Source organism: Argentina anserina, chromosome 3, assembly GCF_933775445.1.
Source record: "Argentina anserina chromosome 3, drPotAnse1.1, whole genome shotgun sequence".
NCBI lineage: Eukaryota > Viridiplantae > Streptophyta > Magnoliopsida > Rosales > Rosaceae > Argentina > Argentina anserina.
Genome location: NC_065874.1, coordinates 12,072,112 through 12,095,619, shown reverse-complemented (window position 1 = coordinate 12,095,619; position 23,508 = coordinate 12,072,112). Strand labels below are relative to the sequence as shown.

General features: G+C 36.7%; 3 protein-coding genes and 1 pseudogene across 3 annotated transcripts; 3 read left to right on the top strand and 1 right to left on the bottom strand.

The window, feature by feature from the left end:
* Positions 1 to 2,252: 2,252 nt before the first annotated feature.
* On the top strand, positions 2,253 to 3,427 carry LOC126789161 (expansin-A12). Its single transcript, XM_050515256.1, has 3 exons — positions 2,253 to 2,403; positions 2,673 to 2,982; positions 3,101 to 3,427. The coding sequence occupies exons 1-3, from the start codon at positions 2,253 to 2,255 to the stop codon at positions 3,417 to 3,419; spliced, it is 780 nt and encodes a 259-aa protein (XP_050371213.1). The 3' UTR covers positions 3,420 to 3,427.
* A 666-nt stretch (positions 3,428 to 4,093) lies between these two features.
* On the top strand, positions 4,094 to 7,281 carry LOC126789154 (vicilin-like seed storage protein At2g18540). Its single transcript, XM_050515248.1, has 8 exons — positions 4,094 to 4,679; positions 4,860 to 4,905; positions 5,010 to 5,059; positions 5,234 to 5,275; positions 6,052 to 6,165; positions 6,650 to 6,728; positions 6,818 to 6,889; positions 6,975 to 7,281. Exons 1-8 carry the CDS (start codon positions 4,135 to 4,137, stop codon positions 7,017 to 7,019), a joined length of 993 nt encoding a protein of 330 aa, XP_050371205.1. The 5' UTR covers positions 4,094 to 4,134; the 3' UTR covers positions 7,020 to 7,281.
* Positions 7,282 to 7,936: 655 nt separating this feature from the next.
* LOC126787073 (putative F-box protein At3g16210) lies at positions 7,937 to 9,150 on the top strand (annotated as a pseudogene).
* A 1,229-nt stretch (positions 9,151 to 10,379) lies between these two features.
* On the bottom strand, positions 10,380 to 21,852 carry LOC126787072 (F-box/LRR-repeat protein At1g52650-like). Its single transcript, XM_050513007.1, is given in 7 exon segments — positions 10,380 to 10,726; positions 10,729 to 10,831; positions 10,937 to 11,112; positions 11,115 to 11,558; positions 11,561 to 11,704; positions 11,707 to 11,923; positions 21,451 to 21,852. Coding segments are annotated over 7 exon segments (1,833 nt in total).
* Positions 21,853 to 23,508: the final 1,656 nt, after the last annotated feature.

Below are 23,508 nucleotides of genomic sequence, written 5' to 3'. Positions count from 1 at the left end.
GAGGTTATATATATATAGTTCCTATTCGGAGTGAAGGTTCACTCTGAAATTACAGAGTGAAGTTCCAATTTTGGCACACTTTTCGGTCAAACATTTTTGAGTTTTTTTCACCAACAGTCCCTCAACTCTAGTGTACCTACCAATGTGATACCTCAACTCTTAATCGTACCAATGTGATACCCAGACTCTAGTATTGCTATCATTGAAGTACTTCCGTTAGTTTTTTTAAACTTTTCCGTTATCTTGGTGACGTGGCAGGTACGTGAGGCCCACAAAGAGGGTTAAAAGACAAAATTAACCTCATCTGAGAGGAGCAATGTTTTTCCCGCCCTTTACCTTGAGAAAGACACCCAACAATTCCAATTTTGGCGCCAATTTTCCCTCTCTACTCCTTAATTTGTGTCTCTTATCTAAACTAAAGAACTACCGCCAACCAGTCGACCACAATCTGATAAAACCTAGATCAATCTCATTTTCTATTTTTACCCTAGCACTTGTTAAACTAACATAATAAATATATAAATTTATATGGAACATCTCATTTCCACAATCTCATAAGAATATAAAAACACATAACTTAACGAAATTCAAATACATGTTTAAGTACCATTAGTTGCCACCTTTTATGTTGATCTGCCATGATTTTTGCTTGTAAGAACTAATGGTACATGTAGTTGAATTTCGTTAAGTTATGTGTTTCTATATTCTTATGAGATTGTGGAAATGAGATGTTCCATATAAATTTATATATTTATTCTGTTAGTTTAACAAGTGCTAGGGTAAAAATAGAAAATGAGATTGATATAGGTTTTATCAGATTGTGGTCGACTGGTTGGCGGTAGTTCTTTAGTTTAGATATTAGACACAAATTAAGGAGTATGGAGTGAAAATTGGCGCCAAAATTGGAATTGTTGGGTGTCTTTCTCAAGGTAAAGGGCGGGAAAAACATTGCTCCTCTCAGATGAGGTTAATTTTGTCTTTTAACCCTCTTTGTGGGCCTCACGTACCTGCCACGTCACCAAGATAACGGAAAAGTTGAAAAAAACTGACGGAAGTACTTCAATGATAGCAATACTAGAGTCTGGGTATCACATTGGTACGATTAAGAGTTGAGGTATCACATTGGTAGGTACACCAGAGTTGAGGGACTGTTGGTGAAAAAAACTCAACATTTTTACCATAAGCGACTCAATATTTAGGTATGCTATTCAAGATTATCTCTATAAAGTTTCATCCAACTTGAATTCGGGAATTGACATTACTTCCAAGTTTCAGCTGTTATCTCCATCGTGTAAATTGCGTACGTTAAATGAGCTAATGGTTTGCATCGTTCAAATGCCGTACGCTTTGTTCATGAGGATATCAATTAAGTGGCTCTACATCAAGAATCAAGATGACTTTGGGCAGATACTTGGCTTCACCACTTATTCTTTTTTTTTTTTGGTCTGAAGAAGATATTCATTAGCCAAAAAGGGCAAAAGAGAAGAAGAAACCGGAAAAATCTTTCTATGCAGCAACATTTTTCTCCACAAACTACCCCCACAGCCCCACGTGTATAACATGATACCCTTCCATCACCACACACAATTGTGTGTATGTCATACATTGCTTCAAAACAGATGAACCGGAAGAAAATACCCTACAAAACAACAAAAGCTATATAGGGCAAACCCCGATAGAAAAGAGGGCTGCAAGCAGTCATGCTTCAGCACTCATTCTTAGTGTTTGCAATCGCGAGCAAACGATCATCTTAATTTCCGGTTTTTCTTAGTAGAACACTACAATATTCTACAAGGGTAAAGGAGTATGTTTCTAGTAGTGTACGTACGTATAGTTCCTTAATGTCCAATATATGCAGCATGCAATAATATGACATAAACAGAAGGCAACAAATCACCGACATATGACTTTAAGAACAGATCGCATGCAGTAGCTGCTTCCTACTATATACCTCACATGCACATGTTCTTCAGTGTCTGAAATGAATACCGTCATTCCCAAATGTACATATCTTTCCGTACTTCATAGGACGTGAAGGAACGCGTTTTGTGATTACTGATCGATTTCTATATTTCAAAAATCTCCCGAAAATCGGTTTATTTATTTCACCGACGATGATCGTGTTTCTTTGATCCATTATAAATGGAAGCAAGCTTCTTCAATAAAACTTACCAAGTTGAAGAGTTTGGCTAGCTGCTGAGAACAAATATAAAAACTGATTTCGATCTTGTGTGTGTGAGTCGACAGAGAGAATGAAAGCTACAGGTTCTTTCAGTGTTCTTTTTCGGCAGATTATCTTCTTTATTTGTGTAGTTTTGGAGGGCATCAATGGAGCTCAAGCTAAAGGTTGGCTTAGCGCTCATGCAACTTTCTATGGGGTCAACCAGGACCCTGCCACCTTTGGTACGTAGATATGGAAAGATGTATATATATTTGCACTCCAAGTTGGAGATCGCTCATCGGTCCCCCTCGATACAAAATAAACAAATTAGCTAGACTTAAGCTTTTAGGGTTCGATGATTGCTCAAAATGATATAGTATAATTGGTTATCAGTTTTGATTTCGATCTCAAATACAGTTCATTCATCTATAATTATATTATGAAGAGAACACTGCTTAATCATTCATTTCCTCCATATTAACAAAAAATATATATTTGACTTAATATGCAGGAGGAGCTTGTGGTTATGAAAATGAAGTGGTAGCGGCGTTCGGAGTAAACACAGCAGCAGTAAGTAGCATGCTTTTCAGAGGTGGCGAGGCATGCGGTGCTTGTTACCAAGTGATGTGCAACAATAAGGTAGATCCAAAGTGGTGCCTTCAACGACGAGCAGTGACTGTATCAGCTACCAATTTCTGCCCCCCAAACAACAATGGAGGGTGGTGCAACGCCCCTCACCACCACTTCGACATGTCTATGCCGGCTTTCCTTCAGATTGCACGACAAGGCAATGAAGGCATTGTTCCTGTGATCTACAGAAGGTAACTCCACTAATCTGATTAAAAACTTGCAAAATATATAGTTGGCTAGTATTTAAACATTCTACGATTCATAATACTGAAATTAATTGATGTGTACGTATGCATATGAAAATAAAAGGGTGGCTTGCAAACGAAGAGGAGGAGTCCGATTCACGTTGAAGGGGCAATCGAGTTTCAGCATGGTGATGATATCGAATGTTGGCGGAAGCGGCGCCGTGAAGGGGGCCTGGATAAGGGGGTCGAGGATGAGAAGATCAACATGGATGCCGATGCATAGGAATTGGGGTGCCAATTGGCAAAGCAGCATCGACCTGAGAAACCAGCAACTATCTTTCAAGCTCACCTTGGCTGATGGAAAAGCCCTAGTGTTTTACAACGTTGTTCCTTCCACTTGGAGATTTGGACAAACATTTTCATCCCAAAACCAGTTCTCTTAGTTGATTTTACTAACGCTCTAATTAACCAGGCGTTATCATTATTTTCGTACATTTAATCTTTACATGATGAAATCAAAGGTTATGTAAGTGTTCGATATATTAGTTTTATTCCAATGTGTATCGTCTACCAGCTACCTTAACATTTTATTCAACATGTCTTTTGTGGTTTCTTTCTACTCTCTACAATGAGTCCCCAGTAGGCCAATACAATTCCTAATTTCCTATGTTAAAAAAGGGGACATTTTCATCGGCATAAGCCTTTAATGAAAATATGATATTACTCATTTCCAAACAACATTAATACCAATATATAAGAGATACACTTCAATTCCAATTTAATGGACATACATACCAAAGGTTTCATCAACATAAGCTACTTATAAGGAATCTAAGGTAATGAATCATTGATGAATAATTTACCGACACAAATTAAAAGAAATTACCATTAATAAATTATAATGAGTCTAATCGATCGACTCACATGTAGACATGTAGTGATATTTCGAGAAATTTATGCTAGTAGACCAAACGAATCAAACAATAAATTAGAGCTACTTAAAATTGTTGAATAAGAAAAAATAAAGGGTACCAGTTATGTGGGCCAAATTTTGTTCTATATGAAGTTATGAACTGCAAAGCTCACACTGTTTTTTAAGAAGACACTATGAGTTCTGTTGACCTCTCCTTCTCTCCGTCTCTGTTTAAACCAGCCAAAATGGCCAAAGATCGAAACGGCGACGTTCCGGAGAAGTCAAACAAAACCCCGGACAAAGACGACGGAAGCGTAAGAAAGTCCGGCAAATCCATAGAGCTTTCCGACTCCGGGGAGGACACAAGGCGCAGCAAATCGAGACGAAAAGCCCTGGAAGCCTCCGAATCGAGCGACGATGACAAGCGCGCGCGCCGCAGGCGGAAGAGGAAGTCGCGGCGTAGGTACAGAAGCAGCAGCGAGGACGATTCGGATTCGGATTCGGAAGAGTCCGATGAGGAGAGCGGCTCGGATTCGGGCTCGGAGTCGGTGAGCGAGGGTAGCGAGAGCGAGCGGCGGCGGAAGAGGAGGGAGAGGAGGAGGAGGAAGGAGAAAGAGGAGAGGAGGAGGAGAGAGAAGGAGAAGAGGAAGAGGAGGAGAGAGAGGGAAGATGAGAAGAAGAAGAAGGAGAGGAGGAAGAAGAGGAAGAAGGAGAAGACGGAGAAAGGTAAAAAGGGGGCGGTAACTGATTCTTGGGGCAAGTATGGGATCATCAGAGAGACTGATATGTGGTAAATTTTGTTAAGATTGTGTTTTTTTTACTGGTATATATGAATTGTTGTGTAACTCAAGTATAAAGTAAAATAGTTTAGGGCAGTTTTAAGTGTTTTGCAGAGTGTGTATGAGTAAAGAATGAATTTTGACTGAGGGGCTTGATAAAGTTTGTGAGTTTGATGTTTACTATTGTACAGGAACAAGCGACCGGAGTTTACGGCATGGTTGGCAGAAGTGAAACAGGTAATGGCATTGTTCTTTAAAAGTTATGGTTGTGATTATTCTCTTGGCATCAATCTGTTACGTGTTGGTTACAAAAGTGTAAGCAGTTGTTTTGTGTTTGTTAGGTGAACCTGGAGCATCTGCCGAATTGGGAAGAGAAGCAGATGTTCAAACAGTAAGTGTTTTTGAGTGGAATGCATTGTCTTTCTTCTTATCGTTTTGGCCTCTGATTAAGTTCGTGTCAGTGCATTGCTTAGTGATAAGGTGACTGGAGTTTGCTACCTTTCTTGCATTTTAGTTTCACATTCAGAGCTGAGAAGCCCCTTTTTTTGTGGCCTTTTTCTTTTAGGTTCATGGAAGATCACAACACTGCTACATTCCCTTCCAAAAAGTAAGGTTCTTGTGTTCTGTTCTATTAGTTTGTTCATCATGTTTTAGCTTTTCTAGATATGAAATAGCTGATACAGTTTTCTTCCTGTCTAAATGATGCAACTCCTTTTAGTGGGGACTGGGGAGTTAAGTGAAGATTTTGTATTCTTGTGAATTATGTAACTTATCCTCAGTGAAAGTTAAATACCTATTAGTCAGATTAATTTTATACAAAGCCTCTTTTTATATACTTAACAGCTTATTCTGGACTTAGGGTTTAGTTCCCTTACTTTTCTTCTACTGTTTAGAGGAGCATGAAATATATAGCTATCTAATTTAAGTTAACTATCCTTCATATAAATTTGGATTTTTCACCATTTTGTTCTAAGGGTAAGAACTCTTTCTAGGCTGTTTTATGGACTGGATGCTGCACCACACTTGCATGCCCATGATGTAAATTTTAGTTGGTTTAATTGTTTTAACATGGCATTTTTTGTCCCGTGAAGTTTCAAGTTTAGCTCATGTTCCTGAGGTGTTTTTTGTTTGGGTTTCTTGTCATTGGATGTGTCTTGTATCAATTTTCTTAGCATTTAGAAGGCTATCAAAATAATAGGAAAACAAAAAAAATTCAAATTGGATGTTTACATCTGTCATGGCATACATAATTATAGATTAGGTTGTTGCACTCTTCTCACTGGAAACTTTAGAAATTGTAGCAGACTTGCAAAATTTTGAAACAATACTATGTAGCTTAGAACCATGAAATGACAAGTAATTATTTAACTAATAAAATTGCAGGTATTATAGCCTTGACGCTTATTATAGGAATAAACTGGAAAAGGAAATGAAAAAAGGTATTAAGAAGGTTGGACAAACAGAGCGTGTTGTATTCAATGATGAGGAAGTGCGAAGGTATGCTTCATTACACTCTTTTATGTTAATTAGATTTAATCAGGCTGCCTATTCTACTTGATGTTTGGTAAATTCAAATATTATAGGGATAGTGTAATATAAAATTTTCTTTCATATAACAATGTCTCATCTACTCGTGTTATGTTCTTTAGCTTACTATAGTTGAATTCACAGAGAAAATTCTTTCAAAATATTCTTGCATAAGAAAGTTCTTCATTAGCCTGTCTGTGAAAGACATAAGAAAAGCAATATAGTCTCTTATTTGGCCAATCGCTTGACATGACAGTAAAAGCACTTATTGATCAGTGCATTTGTGGTAGGAATAATGATTTTGGCAGTTGCATGCACCAAAATGATTGTTGGTCTAGGCGACTCTTTTTGTTGAAGGATATGAATATGACAATGGTTTTGGACTTAGCAATTTATGAATTATGGTTGTTTCTTCTAGAAAATATTGTGCCAATAACAACTTATTGTCTATCAGGCAAGAAATGATGCGAGTCCGTGAAAAACAAAAGGAAGAAGAAGTTGAAGCTTTGAAGCGTTCTATGCAAAGTGGACTGGTCAGTTTCTGCTTCATTTTTGTTGTCATAAATTTAGCTTGTTTATCGTACAATTTTCATTCCGTCTTTAATTTTATTTTGATTGCCAGGCGCAAGCAATGAAGGAGCAAGCTCAACTGCGGGAAGAGATGGCCTACCAGTACAAGATTGGAAACTTTGAGGTAGAGATTACTAGCTTTTGGTGCCTTGGTGTAATGCCTAAGCATGTTATTGACTTTAATGTGTCGCACCTTTTGTTCATTTTAGGCTGCTGCTGCTATCCAGAGAAGGTTGGACCCTGATGCAGAGTAATACTGCTGTATGAAAACCGGTTAAGGAGTAGTCTGAGTTGTGAGGAGTTTATTTATCATGTGTCTACTAGCAGAAGAGTTTAGAGATAATCCTCTGTATGTGTCTAATTATCTTACTTTCTAGCTCAACCATTTTTGCAGATACATAGGAAAATTATTTTTATTTTATTGTATTTTATTTACTGCGTTTTCACATTTGTTAGCTTCCAGCCGATTTATCGACTTGGATTGATTGTGAAGATAATCATATTGCATCCAAGTAGTAGATTTGATAGAGAATCTACCATCCAAGTAGTCCTAAATATGTTCACAAAATTATAGGAATGGCTAGCTTTTGCCCTGTCCATAAGATAGAGAAGTTGTTAATTAATATGGTGAGTACCCAAAATCTAGAGGGCATCATTCCTAAAGTTTAGTAAACTCCTGTGGTCTGTAGCTGCCCATCCTTCATTGATTGAGATAATAGTCATTGAGGTGAAATTGCTCCCGTTGGTCCCAAATTGCCAGAGAACATTAAATTCTTTATCAAGATACATCGAAGGACACAAATCAAGCGAGAAAATTTGCCTCCTACAACACAAACCATCTGATATAAAACACAAATCAAGAAGAATGAAATCTCTCCCTCCTTCAAGTAGGTGCAGAATTGCAGAATGAGGCTGAACCGAAAGCATACTTGATGCTTATAGGACGGAAGCATGACCATTAATCCTAATCTGTAAAAAGATCTTGTAAACAAAAACACAGAACTACAAACCAACTCCTCTAAGAACACCAAAACCAAGAAGTTGATTTTTTTTTTTAAATTCGAATAATCACTTTCCAAATAAAATTTATATTTTAATTCTTACTCCCTTGGTTCATGGCCTCTAACAATCTCAGGTCATCGTCTACAGAAGAAGACCCTCAGTTTTTAGGATGTCGGACGACGATTACTATGAAGGTAAGTCTCTCTTGATAAACCCTGCATCATCCTCTAAGCTTCGTCTGTCAATTTCTAATGTCATCACAAATTGGCTCGAATCTCTCCCTCAAGAACTCATACCCAACATCCTCATCAAACTACCCACCAAATCCCTCGTCAGATTCACCTCTGTCTGTAAACCATGGAACTCCACCTTCAAACACCCATCCTTTATCCGCACCCACCTCAATGCCAATCAACAAAACCTTCTCTTACTCCATCCTACTTTCTTCGATGCCCCTCTTTACATATCTAGGCTTCTAGAAGAATCTTACTCTGCATTGTGATAACAACCGTGTTATTACTGAGTAGTGCAAAATTGAACTTCCAGTTGATCTCAAGGAAAAACGGATCAATCCGTGTTTTAGTGTTGCGGGTAGTTCTGAACTTGTGATGGGTTGGTTTTGCTGGCTGATGACTTGAGTGATGTCAGTTACACCTTTGTTGCATGGAACCCTAGTATAAGAAGGTTTCTGGTCCTTCCTGAGCCCTCTGTGAGGGCCTCGACACACGGTGAGTTCGATGAGTCAGTTGGTCTGGGTTATGATGCTGTTTGTGATAACTGTAAGGTTGTCAGAGCCGAGGGCTCTTGGGGAGAGCCTAGTACTCTGCCTCAGTGTGCTGTGATTGACATGTGTTATGGGGTTTTCGTCAATGGGGTACTTCACTGGCTGGCTGATCATATGGCCGACGGTGACTGTTTTGTTTTGACATTTGATGTGGCTAGTGAGTCATTTGGGGAGATAATGTTGCCCAAGTGCTTAACTTTGGATCAGCCAATGAACTTGAGGTTGTGTGTTTCTGGAGATGAAAAATCCATTGCTCTGTTTGTGAGGTGTAAGAGCGAGCCTAATTGTTATCTTGATATCTGGTTAATGAAAGAGCACAGAGAGGAGAAATCATGGACAAAGTTGACTGTTCTCAGTCCACAAGGTCCGGAAAGAAGTCTACCCAATGCTTTGTGTTTTAGGAGGAATGGTGAGGTGGTATTGGAACTTGAAGATAGCCATGAGTTAGTTTCACTTGAACTTCTGACCAAACAATTTAAAGCTCTCGGGATGTCCAGAGGTGAGGTCTGCTCTGTTGACTGGTACAAAGAGAGCCTTGTCTTGCTTGACAGGAAAGATGCAGTTTCTTAATGAGGGGAAATAATAGGTAAAGAAATAAGTTTTAGTATCGGCTTCTTGTGTAAATGCGTATGCTGCTAAGTTTGTTTGACACATGAAAACCAAATTTTAGCTGAAAACAAAGTTTAATATTACGTATGCTGATTGATTTAATAGTCTACTTGTCAAGATATAATTATCTCCGTGTATGTAAGATTTATGTTCTTTGTTTCCTGGGTGTGTTGTTGTCCGCTTGCTTATGATGATGTTTTCTATAAGCTCCTGTCTTTGTTAGTTAGTAGGTTGTATGTCTTGCTTGTGTTATCTGAAAACGTAACTTTGTGTCTAGTTTAATAGAAATGGCTCTCCTACGGAATAAACAAGCTCAGATAAAATATAGAAAAGACGGAAGACAAGTTGTTACAGGTGACATGCACAGTTAAGCCGCTCTTATTATCAATGCTTGCAGTTTCGTGTTCTCTGTACACCAGTGGTCTGCAGTCTCTGTGGAGCTGGTGATGCCGCTATAATGTACTTGATATAACATGCTATTACTTGTTTTTCGTTTAGATCCTTGAATGGATGCTTTAGTCAATTTAGCTTAGATTTTTATTTCATTATTCACGCTTGGATAGGAATTAGTATAACATAAATTGATGAATTGAGCACTAGACCATGGAGGATAGGTGATACTTGGCCCCCAGCATGAAAATCTGATAGTAGGACAGAGTAGTGGTAACTGTGGTATAACTTGGAGCAGTTTAGCAGTTTGGTTCTGTACTTGGCTTTTGTTTGTTTGGTTGTCAAGTTAATGTTGGTATCACTTCTCTCTTCCTCTGCTTTATCTTCGCTCATTTTATTTTTATATTTTTGTCTTGCTTGTGTTGTCCATAAGTTTCATCCACTGGAATACAAGGCTTTAGAAACAAAAGTCATACATAGCTCCTCAAGTGCTCGTAGTTTTCTGCTTCGTGTAACATCAAGTCGATTGACCTTGTTCAGGGAACTTTGCAACGGTCTCTGCTAGCATAACAGTGGTTGTGTAACAGTGATGAGATGTCACTGTTATGCTTACAAGATGCAGCAAAATTATCGAGGCTGTAATTCCCTCGCCGTTCCTGGAGATTGGTGGTTCTCATTATTTATAAAAACGCAACTGTCAGTACAATGAAAAATTCTCTAAGAAAAGAACGGGTAGAAAAACATCGGTGAAAAATCAGCCTTCAACTACTCCAATTTCATGAATTTTTTCATTTCTCTAATGTGTGATTTGGTCTACAAAAAAATCTCATCATGTATGTGTAACTATCTCTTGACATGCTTCTGAAACTGTTGGGATTTGTAACACATACCCGGAAAACATCATCTTTGGTGATGATTCTTGGACATGAATATTCATCTTTTGCAACACTTCTGCATGCCCTAAAAAGAACTCTACAACTTCCAGCTCCTGTGATTCCCCCTGAAATCCCCAGATCGCAATTTGTTTCAGATGAAGCAACATGCATTCTGGAACAGGTCCTTCGGGTCTCCGGAATACTGTTTTGTATCGATAACTAGTTAAATCCAACTCCTGTTACAAAAGGAAAAGAAAACTCCAGCTCCCACAGGTACGGAAACCCAGCTCCAAGCAGGTCAAAATCGAAAGCACAGTTTGAAATTTCTCATGCGGATAAGTAATGCATCTTGTTCGTCATCATCTAAGCTGGTGTACTCCGCCGTCTCGTAGGAAGAACTGAGAGCCTGCCATGCATGAGATGACATCCAAATTAGTACAACTGAAACCATATTAAGTAGTACTACTGTAAAAACCTATATATCTAAGAGTATGGAGAACTGCGCGCATACCTTTGTAGTACCACCAGATAAGGATAGGGACTTGACATTCGAGAGCTCTTCAAGGATCTCAAACGCCCGTTTAGTGGGATTCACATCGCCATAAAGATCAAATGCTGCATAATCCGCACAGGGGTGTCCAATACTAATATTTGCATAGTTCAGAACCTTCAAATCCCTAGCACTAACTTGGCCAAGAAGTCATCATGGATATCAAGCGACTTGACGTTAGGGAAATACAACACAAAGTTGTACTCAATACCACCGGGAAAACTATGCGCTAAACGGTATTCGATTTTCAACCTCTTAAGAGAACTCAATATCACCAACAAAGCCACTCTCCTATTCTCATCCAATATTTCACCCTCTATGACCAACTCTTCAAGAATAGGGCAGATGTGATCACTGAAAAGCTTTTGCGTCAAGTTAGCATCGTTTGTGTCGTCAACCTTTATCCAGAACACCTTGAGTCTTGGGAAAGAGATGGAGTCCCGAAAGTCGAGGCTTACGTTGGCGTTTAATTTCAGTACCACCAGTCAAGTGCTACCATACAAATTCGAAGGCAATTTGATAGGGTTCTGACTGTATACTCTGATATCGTCCTCAATGACATTGTATCTGCATGCCGTATGTGTTCTGAGTCATAAGGGTAGGAGCAACAGAGTTTGAGTGTTTGAATAGACGGCATACTGCTGAGGCGGAGAACGCGGTTCACAAAATCGGAGAATAAAGAAGGATGGTGGTGACGAATGGTTTTAGAATCACTCTTCGGGTGCAGTATAAGCTGTCATCAAGCTCTAGGTTTTTGGTTGAAGCCAAGGTCCATAGGTTTCTCCAACTCCTTGAAAGGATGGAAGTGGACACCGCGTATTTGGTAGACAAGAATGACAGAATGTGGCGGCGAACGTCTTCTGGTAATTCGGTGAGCATGTCCTTTTCTTCTTCGATTCTTGCTTTCTTTGAAAGGTGAGGTCTTGAATATATACACACATGGCTCTTCTAGTGAGGGATATATCACTTGACCAACTACTCGATTATATTTTCACATTCCACCTTCAACTTCTAGAGTCTAATGTATAGATCACATCTGAAAAATTTCAGCTAAAATAGAGTTGTTTAAGGCATTCAAAACTGGATTTAAACTTATAAACATGAACTGTTCCAGTGTTGACAGATTTGGTGCGTCCATTGTTTTCACCAAGTTTGATACCTTAATGATCACCATTTTGGCTGAAATTATACAGGGGCGATATACACATTAGACTCTAAAAATTAAACGGTGGAGATGTGAAAATGTAATCGAAAAGTTAGTGAATGAGCTATCACTTTAAAATACCCAAAAAAGAGATCCCTACCAGAGATGTCGAAAGCATGTAATAAGCAGAGTAAACAGTAAATAACTTAAATTAATCAGATTATTTAAATAAGATCAGATCAACTTTTATTTAAGATTGATAATAACTGGATTACAATTGATTAAAACATGAATTCTTATGGATGACTTAAGGGTACTCGATTACATTGTTATGTGCAATGGACTGGAGGTACAACCCATGGTCAGTTCATACTTAACCTGATATACCTTTAGTTGACTATGAACTTATGCATGAATTACAAAGAAAGAATTATTACAATGAAGAAGCTCTTGGTTTTTTTAGAGAGGGAGAGAATAGAGGAATCAGAAAATTCTGGGGTGTCTTAACTGAAGGAGTGAAGCTCCTTATATATAGAAAATAAAAATGTTTTTTACTATTTGATGAATAGTAGACTGCCTGGCAAGTGGATGAATAGTGAAAGTCGATGTTCATGAATAGTGATATGCTAGGTGACTGTAGCTTCGGTGGAAAAGTTGATTTTGACTAATTTTACTGATTGGTTTTTTACTGACTGTTGATTGGGCATGATCTACATTTCGAACGGATCTTAACTGTCCTGGTAGTCGGCCCATCTGCGAGGTTGACTGGGAGTTGCATCTTGATTGTGTATTTCACTATAGGCTTCAGAGGAGGAATCATCATCACTATTTTGACTATTTGCTAATAAATCTACAACTTACTGGGATAAGCTGATGGCTTGCTGTATTAGTTTATCAGCCATTTCTTGTAATCCAACTGCAATCGAAGTGGATGACTTGATTGACTTTGATTTGGTTGATTTAGCCTTTTGGATGGAAGATGACTAAGCAGGTTGTGCCTGAGCTGGAGAGGCTGCATAAGGCTGGTGAGCAATTGTGACTTCTGCTGGGGATGGCTGAATAGGTTGTGACAGAACTGGAGTAGGAGTTGGAGTTCTGGTAATGGACTGTGTCAAAACTGGAGAGATGGTAGTGGTTTGTATTGTGACTGGAGGAGTGACTAGAGTATTACGTTGTATTGGTGGGAATTCATCTTGAAATTGGGACAAGATTCTGTCTGAATTAAACTTATCCCACCATTTGACCAAAAAGTTTCTGGAGACACAATTTTCATTGTGTAATTCATAGTGTCATTTCAGAATCCATGGAATTTTATATTTTGACATGAAAATGAGGGTTGGTGAGAAATTCTTTTCATAGGTAGTATGAGGGACTATTTTGGAAAATTCTTTGACTGTATTTTGGAGAACTGGGGGAAGGAGATCACGGTTAGGACCATGATATTCCCACCATTCACCAAACCATAAAGGAAACTTGCAAACAAACTTCTTGTCGAACTTGAGGAACCAGGAATGACTGAAATCTTCTTTCTGATGGAGGATAACTTTATACCATGCCTCTTTGTTTTTTGAAATGTATAGCATGCCTCTATATAATCATGGTATGTGCAATCGTAGAATTTGTGGAGGGTGAAAGCATCAGAGCCCCAATCTGATAATGAGATAACTTGATTAATATAACAGGAATGGTATAAAATTTCTTTGTGGGATCATTATTCTCATGAATTTCTTTAATTGATACAGATTGAGAGCCTTTGAGACACTTGTGATAGAATGATAAGGGTTTACCAAGAGGATAATGACTGTTTGGACCATAAAAAAGTTTCGCCATTGCAATGAGTGATTTAAGATGGATTAAAAATAGTTCTGCAAAGAAACAGAACTCACGAGCCCTGAATTGGTAGGGGGGATGACTTTGGATGATGGACAAATACTGGGGGATGAGAAGATGACTCAATTTTAAAAGGACCATAATCACTGACTAAAACTGACTTGTAATTTGGCCTGGGAAGATCGAGAGTGGTATTCAAAGGACTGTATTGGTTTTGAATTGGCAAGAGAGTATGACCTGGATGGGGAAATAAACTTTTGGATGACTCACTGGATTCTGTTCTTACTGGAGAAGGTGATTCAAGATTCCTATTTCTTTTCCATCTCGGCGGGAACTAGAGGAGTTGGGCTACATGATGAAGCACCCTGCAAATTCTCTGGTTAGGAAGTCTGGAATGTGATTGTCACTTCCTTTGATGAATGCAATTTCAAAATCGAAAAAATACTTAGAATTCATTGCCACCTGGCAAAAATTTACTTACTAGCAATGTTTTGAACATATTTTTCTAACACATCTTTGGCACTTTTGCAATCAATTCTGACTAAAACTTTTTGGTTTAATAAATCATCTTGAAATTTACTGATACATAAAACAATCGATAAAATTTCTATTTTGATTGTACTGTAATTAAATTGGGCCGGGTTCCAAGCTCCAGAATGAAAACGAACAATTTGTTCGGAATGACTAGGAGAAATTTGTTATATAAGGATACCGTTGTATCCTACACCTGAAGCCTCAGTTTCAACAATTTTAAAAGCATCTAGAAGAGGAATTCCTAAACAAGGTAATGTTTGAACATGACTCTTGATTTCTTTAACTACAGATGTATGGATACAACGTTGTAAAGATTTGCATTTCTTTGACCAAGGAGGAGAATTTTTGTTTAATCTGTCAAATAAAGATTTGCATTAATTTAAGAGGTTTTGATAGAAATTTGCTATGTAATTTAATGTGCCAAGGAAACGTTGTTACTGAAGATGATGTATATTGAATCTTAAGAATTTGATGTTTGATTGAAATAATTTGATTTTGAAATGGAAACAACTAACCCATTGTTTTTTATGATAGAAAATAATTGGTGAAGGTGTTTCCAATGTAAATTAATATTAACCTAATAATGTTTGTCTTATTCTTATTCTTTTTATTTATATTTTTATATATTTATTTATTTCTTATTACGTTTCCTATTTATGTTAGGAAAATGTGCAGATGATCGGAAACACGTCAAAATGAGTGGATTTAGCGCACATTCTGAATTCAGGTGAATGTTTCAAGCCAAAAAGAGCAAATGTGGAGATTTCACAAGAAAACAAAAGTCAACGCCGGAAAATGCTGGTTAAACTCAGGCGATGAGAAGGTGGTTGTCAGAAATGGTGGTGGCTAAAGTCAATAAGTCAATGAAGCATATTTGTGAATCATGAATTGTGGATTTTAATTTACAATTCAAATTCAAAATAGAAGAAGACAAAGGAATGAGACAATTTCAAGAATAAGATCCACAATTTGTGCTCCATGAATTGAGGATTTAAATTTAAAATAGAAGAAGAGAAATGAATGTGATCATTTCAAGAACAAGATCCACAATTTTTGCTTCCACATTTGTCCACCATATCTAATCATTCATCCATTTACATCTCCACCATTCATTTGTGACCCTAAGACCTTTAAATACCCTATTTCTTCCCAAATTCGTGCAATCTCCTTCACCACACTAAAACTCCATCAAAACTTCATCTTTTCCATAGTTTTCTTAGGCCTAAGTCATAGATATCAAGTTGTGTAAAGAGAAATGTAAAGTGTCTTGGGTTTTCACCAAAAAGTAAAGATCTTTTACACATTTGATCAATCACAAACTTGTTTCATAGATTTGGGTTGGAGTAAAGAGTTGTGATGATGCAGGGGTCTTACCAAAGACATACTCACTTCACTCTCTTCATCTTCTACTCATAGTCATTCTCAACCCTTGTTCTTTGTTCTTAGATTGTGTGGATAAAATATGGTGTTCATGGAGTTCTTCCTTTGTTAGAACCCATTAATACCATACTTAGAAACACTTTCTTTCTTATTACATCTTTGTAGGTAGTGAACCTTTAGAGGTATGGTTTCGTATCATTTGTACCAAATCATTGGCAATATCTTCTCTCTTTACTCTACTTCTCTTTTGATGTATTTTATTTTCAAGGGTTTGTTGTATTTAATGGGTTGTGAGTAGTTGGAGTAAGGCTAGGCTAGCCATAGCCAAGCTCATATGCTAATGAATTCATTTTACTATTAATTGATGTTGATGTATGTTGAATTTATGGGCTTCTACACTTAAAATGTTTACTAAATGTGTTGCTAGTTTTGTCACCTAGAAACATGTTTAGGTAATTAATGAATCAGAACTTGAACTTCACAATTTCTTGAATCCGTGAGCATGGGTAGCTTTTAGGTGGTGGCTTAGTGTTTCTTACGGGAAATATTAAGTTGTTTGAATTTCTTACCTTGAACTTAATGCTTGTGTCATGAGTGTAATTACTCTAAGGGGGTGTTATGCTTGTGCTACATAGCCCACTTGTATTATAAGGTAATATAATTAAGACTAAGGTTGTGTGATTTAATTTGGCTCTAAAAGACTTTGTTAAATTGCATGATTAGTTGGTTTCTTGGTAGCTTCACCAAAGCACTAGGGGGAAGTTTGTCAAACATGTTTATACATTAATCTTTAGCTACATTTGTGCATGAGTAAGGATAGGTGCAATGCCTAAGTCTCTACTCCTCTTTTGATTATATCTCTACATTTACCTTTCTTTGTTGTTTTTGTGCAAGAAATAATTTGCTTAGCTTAATTCTAAAATCAACCAAGTCGATTCACTACCACTTGTTAATACAATCTCCATGACTCTTATCTTCCAAAGGGCTAAGGTTGTGAACTTGTAAAAAGTTAGAATGCATGTTTTTCTTGCGGAAATCTAATTAGAGTTGAGTTTCCCCCAATTCTTTTGGTATGATACTCTACATTTTTTCCTTACTAAAACATGATCTCCTATACTTGGGAGTAAGTAACTTCACACATAAATACGTATAATCATACTTAAGTGATGCAACCAACACCAATGTTGGTCTACTGATTGAGAAAATATTAATACGTCATCAATGTAAACAACTGAAAAATGATTGTATGGATTGAAGATATCATTCATTATATTTTAGAATTCACTATGAGCATTCTTAAGACTAAAAGGCATTACATTCCATTCGTAATGACCAAAGGGTGTGACAAATGCAGTCTTGTATTTGCCATTTTCATTAATTTGAATTTGCCAAAATCCAGATTTCATGTCGAATTTATTGTAAACAAATGATTTATTTAACTTGTTATTTAAATCTCTTTTGTTGGGAATATGATATCGAATCAATTCTAGAAATGCGTTTAATGATTTATAATTGATGACAAAGTGGAGAGTACCTCTTTAAAGTTCAGCATTTTTCTGAACATAAAAGGCTACACAAGACCAAAGTGATTTACTGATACGAATTATTATTTTCTTGAGTAATTTATTAATTTCATTTTTGCAAATTCCATTACTTCTTGATTCTTCTGTATGGAACGAGCCTTGGTAGGAATACTTTTCTCATTAAAATCTTTTATGTAAGGTAACTAAACAATGTCTTTCTTACTATGTCAAAAGGCTGTAGAAAGATCAGAACAAAGTTCTTTAGTTATTTTTTCTTCAAAATTTTAAATTTTCGTTGAAGGGTAGAATCTTGAAGTTGGGTATCACTTCTTTTGAAATTAATTTCTTCTTTTATGAAATTCAATTTGTTTAGTTTTTACTTGAATGCAATTGATAGTTTTTGAAATTTAATTTTCTTGCAATGCTTTTTAAAGTGTGAATTTCATGATTTGAAAGAAAATTAAATTTGACTGGTTCATCAAAATGATAAGTAGTAATTCCATCATAATTGACAAGAAATGGATAAATTAAGGTAATAAATGGTAAACCTAATATTATTCGATCAGTTAGGTTTTTGACTAAAACAAATGTTGTTTTATAGCAAACATTGCTTTGGCAGATGTGAGCTCTAGGAATTTCGTACTTGATGTTCATTTTTGAACCATTTGCTGAACTGAGAGATTCTTTAGATTTTTCAAAATATTTTGAAGGTATCAAGCCTTCTTGGATACAATTAAGGTCAGCTCCGGAATCAACTAGAGCTATTGTTATGAGTTCAAAATCTTTGATTCTGAATTTGATAGTAGTATACAATTAAGTTGAATACGATTAATAATACTAATAATATGTTGTTCAAAAGCAGAGGCTTCTTCATTATTTGAGATTTTATTTTCTTGATCCAATGTTTTGTTTATTATCCTGTAAGTTAGAAAATATAATAATGTTTAATTCTTGTTTGATTTTTGTATTATCATTCATAAGATTAAATTGAGATTGTTGTAAGACATGAATTTCTGTTTTAATAATTTTAATTTCTTTTTGTAAATCATGGATGATATTTTATTTTTTACTTTTGTTAAACCTATCAAATGTTGAGGTAAAGCTGAGTTTTGGTGAAGGAGTTTAATCAACATCTTCTTGGGTAATTATTTTTTTTAATTTTTTGAGATACTCAGATTTTAAATCAGGATCATCAATTTAGCAATTAAATGAATTAATAATTGTTGTTGTTCTTCCTCTTTAGAAAGAATATTAATTGTTTTGCAATAACCATCATTGCAACCAAAAGTAATTTTTGGAGAGGGGGGAATAACCTCCTTCTGATTCGGAAAAAGAGGATTATGATAATGATTTTATATCTTTACTTATGTCATTCTCTGAATCTGTATTTCTTAATTCTAATACCTTGATTAGATTTTCTTTTTCAACTTGTGTAAGTGTTAATAGATTTATTGTAGTATTGACTGGACATTTATTTGCAAAATGGCCAGTTTTATGGCATTTAAAATTTTTTGTTTTACTTCTATCAAAAGATCTTTTCTTAGAGTGAGAGTTTAATTTTTTGTTCCGAGTTTTTTTTTGGCTTATTTTTTTAAATAAAATTTGTTTGATTGAAAGTTTTCTCTTTTGTGAAAATAAGGTTTGTGACGACTAAATCTCATCTTTGAATGATGAGGAATAAATTTGTTGGATGACGTTCTTCATCTAGAGGTAGTAAAGATGGTATACCATATTGTTTACAGAAATTGCCTAACTCATATTTAGCTAATTTCTTTTCTAATTTCTGTTGAGAATTTAGTTTCATTAACAATCTCGTTCACACGGTCAGTAGCTGATCATGTAATTCATGCTCAACCACCATTGAATGTAAATCCAAGGTTGAGGAAAATCTTTTTAAAATTGAGTTATTTTGTTTTCAACCCTTAGATTTACATCCAATGGTGGTTGAGCATGAATTACATGATCAGCTACTGACCGTGTGAACTGAACTGTTCATGTCAATACACATTTTCATTCCTTCTTTTTGGATGAATAATAATATTTCCATAGGTTAAAGAATCATAGTTAATGAATCTTGTTTCGTTACTGAGAACTTGTCTACTTTTATGAGCAAAATGTTTTGGAAGACCATTTATGAATTTCTCTTTCTAAAATGGTTCGTTACTCATCTCGAAGCATTACTCTAGAGATAAAAAATCTTTGTACCATTTGAAATCACTCAAAGTTGGATATTTTAAATTACAGAGTTGGTTGAATCCTAGAAGTAATATGACTTGGAGTACCAATAAAATGTTGAATGATTGTGTAAAATAAGGTATTTATGGCTTCTGAAACACCCATGTTGCATCGTTGGTAAAAAACTGGAGTTCCATCAGGTTCACATAGAATTGCATTTTTAATGTCAGATCTTGCATTAGAAATGAAATGTTTTTCCCACTAGGAATGAAGCATTCCGGTAAAACCAAAAGAAAGTATGCCAATAATTTCGGGTTGTGTAAAATTGTGATTTGTGATATAACTGTTTGTTGCCATCGACATATGTTTACTGTTGAAATAAATTATAGGGGATTTTATTTTAGAGTTAGGTAGAATATTGAATTTATACGTAATATGATCAATTCTTGTTTCAATTTTGTCTAGTTGGTCTGCAATGGTAATTAAGCTTTGATTTGTATAATTATTCTGTTCAATAATTTTCTTGGCATCTAGGTAAAGTTCTGTAACGTTTGGATCTTCAATAGGGTTTCTAAAGGGTAAGCCCAGGACTGGGACTGATTTGTGATGAAAATTATTGTTTCTTTAGGAGAATGACTACAACTAATTGTGGTGGTCTGAGTAGAATTAGCATTGACAGTCTACCACTTTATTTTTGTTAAAGTTTGAATATGTTTGTTTTCATGTAATTGTTCGACAAAATCAAGAAAGAATATTTCAGATCTTGAACAAGCATAAACTTGATTGAGTTAAGACAAGGGTACTATCACTAAAGTTAGTAAACTTTGCATATCTTAAACATAAAAGAATAGAAGCATTAAGGCCAAGCCTTGTCAAAGGTTTAACACCGATTTGAACTAATCGAATATGGAGGAAGTTGTGGCCATCTTTTTTTTGTTTTTTAATTGAATCTGAAATAAGAAGTTGGCAGGTTCATGTTGTTTACTTAGAGCATAAACTTGTTCTACTGATTTATTGTGATGTTGTCCTCTAAAAGAGGCGAGATTCCATTTCTTTCGATAAATTTCACTACTAGGAACTTTGGGAATGTTGAAATCATTATGGTTAATATTATCATTTGACTGGTATTCGATCTGCTTTTCGTTAATAACGTCTGAAATTCGATCAGGGAGAGACTAGACCCTCGAGAGGAGACTGAGTTGGATATGAAAAGTCGATCTGCTCATTGTGCCAGATGAAAGGGATCTAGCACTAGACTTAAAAGGATAGAACAATGATTTCAGAATACTGGAACCTAAGGGTAGCTATCTTCTCTGCTCTGCTTATGCCTTACCGGGACTTAGTGTTTGGACCTAGGAAACTTACTGTTTGGTTGGCGAAGAAGGAAACCTAGAAACCCAGTAAATGAAGGAAATTTCTAATTTTAAGAATAGGAACATAGACACAAACAAATAACACAATAAATAGATAATTAAGGAAACAACTCAAGATCCACTCTCAGGAGACAAGCCTACTATTTAGGGATTGAGAAGTGTTAGCAGAAAAATAGATCGATTTAGGATCCACACATAGGAAGTAGAGCCTCCACCTGGGGACTAAACCCTGCGAGAAACCGCCATCAGATCCTCTGGTGCAGAATCCGGAAACTTGAGCTTTCCCTTGGCCAACCGACAGAGCTTATACCAGAAGACATTGAATTCAATAGGGGGTGTGTGGCTTTGTCTATGTACGTACGTAGTTGAATTCAATAGGCAAGTGATCTAATTGAGTAACTGATCGATCGAGTCCAGCATTATCTTATGAAATTTTGTGTTACCGATACAAGAGATAGAAAAACTCCCTGGATCCTTGAGCTTAGGTGGTAGCTTCCTTTGGAGCACGGCTGAGACCGTCTCATTCATTGTGACCACTTCCTTTTCTCGAGTCATCCTCTTATTGGTGCACAACTCCTTTAGAAACTTAGCGTACTTCGGGATTTGTTGAATGCATTCAATGAGAGGCATGTTCACTTCTGCCCTCTTAAAGATGTCGAGCATGGTTTGATCAGAGTCATCTTTCTTCTTCTTTGCGAATCTATTGGGGAAGGGGATACGAGGAAGAGCATTAGATGAAACCAAACCACTAGAGTTAAGATCCTTACCTGTCTCATGCACGACATCATTGACCTTAGAAGAGGCAGGGTCCTTCTCTAGGTCATTTGCATTGAAATTCTCGGCCTCTTTGTCTTTAGAAGGCATGGCCTTCTTGGTTGGCTGCAATGGAACATCTAAGAGCCAGCCACTTCTTGTCATCATGGCCTTCACATTTGGATTTGGCTCGGTTTAGCTTGGCAACTTACCTCCTTCATGAATCTTGCCCATGAAGTCGATCACTTGTCACATTTGCTTTTTAAGCTCGGTTATGTTTTTAGAATGAGCTTGTTGACCTGTAACTAAAGCTTGAGTAGCAGAGTTTAAATTTTGTTTCCCTTGAGCAAGGAACTTCAAAAGTTCATCATAGTTAGATGCAGATGTATTATTCGACCCATGAATATTGGAGTTAAAGGGAACATAACCTTGAGGTACCTAAGGCCGCACAAACAAACCTGAAAGACGAGGTCCTTGACCTTGAGCATTGGACGGTTAAGCATTGGACGGTTGAGCATTGGACGGTTGAGCATTGTTGTTCCAGCGAAAGTTGGGATGGTCTCTAAGTCCAGGATTGTATGTGTTCAAGTAAGGATCGTACCTGGGATTTTGTTGCCCCATGAAGTTCAACTCATCTTCAGTCATTGCACCATTTAGACAATTCTCGGTGATGTGGTCCTTGAATGAACAAATGCCACATGCTTGAGTATTGATGCTCGAACCATTGAATGCCTTGACAAGAACGTCAAGCTTTCTTTCTAAAGTAGCCATTTGATTCCTTGTATCAACGTCATACACCACATGGCTCTTGCTTCCTCTCTTCTCCTTAGAACTAAATTGGCGATTGTTGTCGGCCAAGTCATCAATCAAGGTGTAAGCTTCTTGACTGGTCTTGTTTATGAATGTGCAGCCACATGCCGAATCCACCATACTCTTGTTAGTGGTGTCGAGTCCTTCATAGAAGAATTGAACCAAGTCATCTAACGAAATATCATGGTAGGGCACTTCCTTTGTAGTTCCTGAAATTCCTCTCATGCCTCATAGAGTGAATCACCATCATTTTGAGTGAAGTTTTGAATCTCCCTCCTTAGTTTTTTCGTGAGTTGAGCAGGGAAGAATTGTTTCAAGAACTTCCTAGTCATTTCATCCAATGTGGTGATGATTCCCGGAGGCAGAGAGTACAACCAACGTTTAGCATCATCCTAAGGGTAAATGGAAACAAAAGCAACTACGTACTTTAACAAAAATATTAAAGTTATAATATAAAAAAATATAAAATTTTAAACATAGTATTATTAACATATCTAATATTTTATGTATAATTATTACCAAAAAAGATATATAATTGATATGCGTATAATATATTATATGCATGTACATTATTTTATTTCTTGGTGGGCTTTTACGGGTTAGGCCTTGTGGGTTTTTGGCGGGCTGGCTGGGTTCCACATATCTAAATTAAGCCCGGACCTCTACCCACGAAAGCGGGGTTTACCGGGGTTTCTCGCACGTCGGGCCGGGTAAAATCCCATCGGGCTTGCGGGCTCCGCGGGCTAAACGATGAGGCCTACCTTCAATACTACTGGAGTATGCCAGTATCTATATACTATGCGTTTCGGCAAGCTTAGTTGACACTTGATATTGACAACGTTGGTTTTCCAGTGGCTTTGGGGCATGGTTGATTTATAACAATCCGATCAGGGTTCTTTGATTGTAATTTGTAATTGCAAGTGCGATCAGTTCATTAAGTAGGTGGATTTAACATTACTATCGAATAAATAGAATTAAAGACGCATTGGTGGTATGCTTTAATATAAAAAT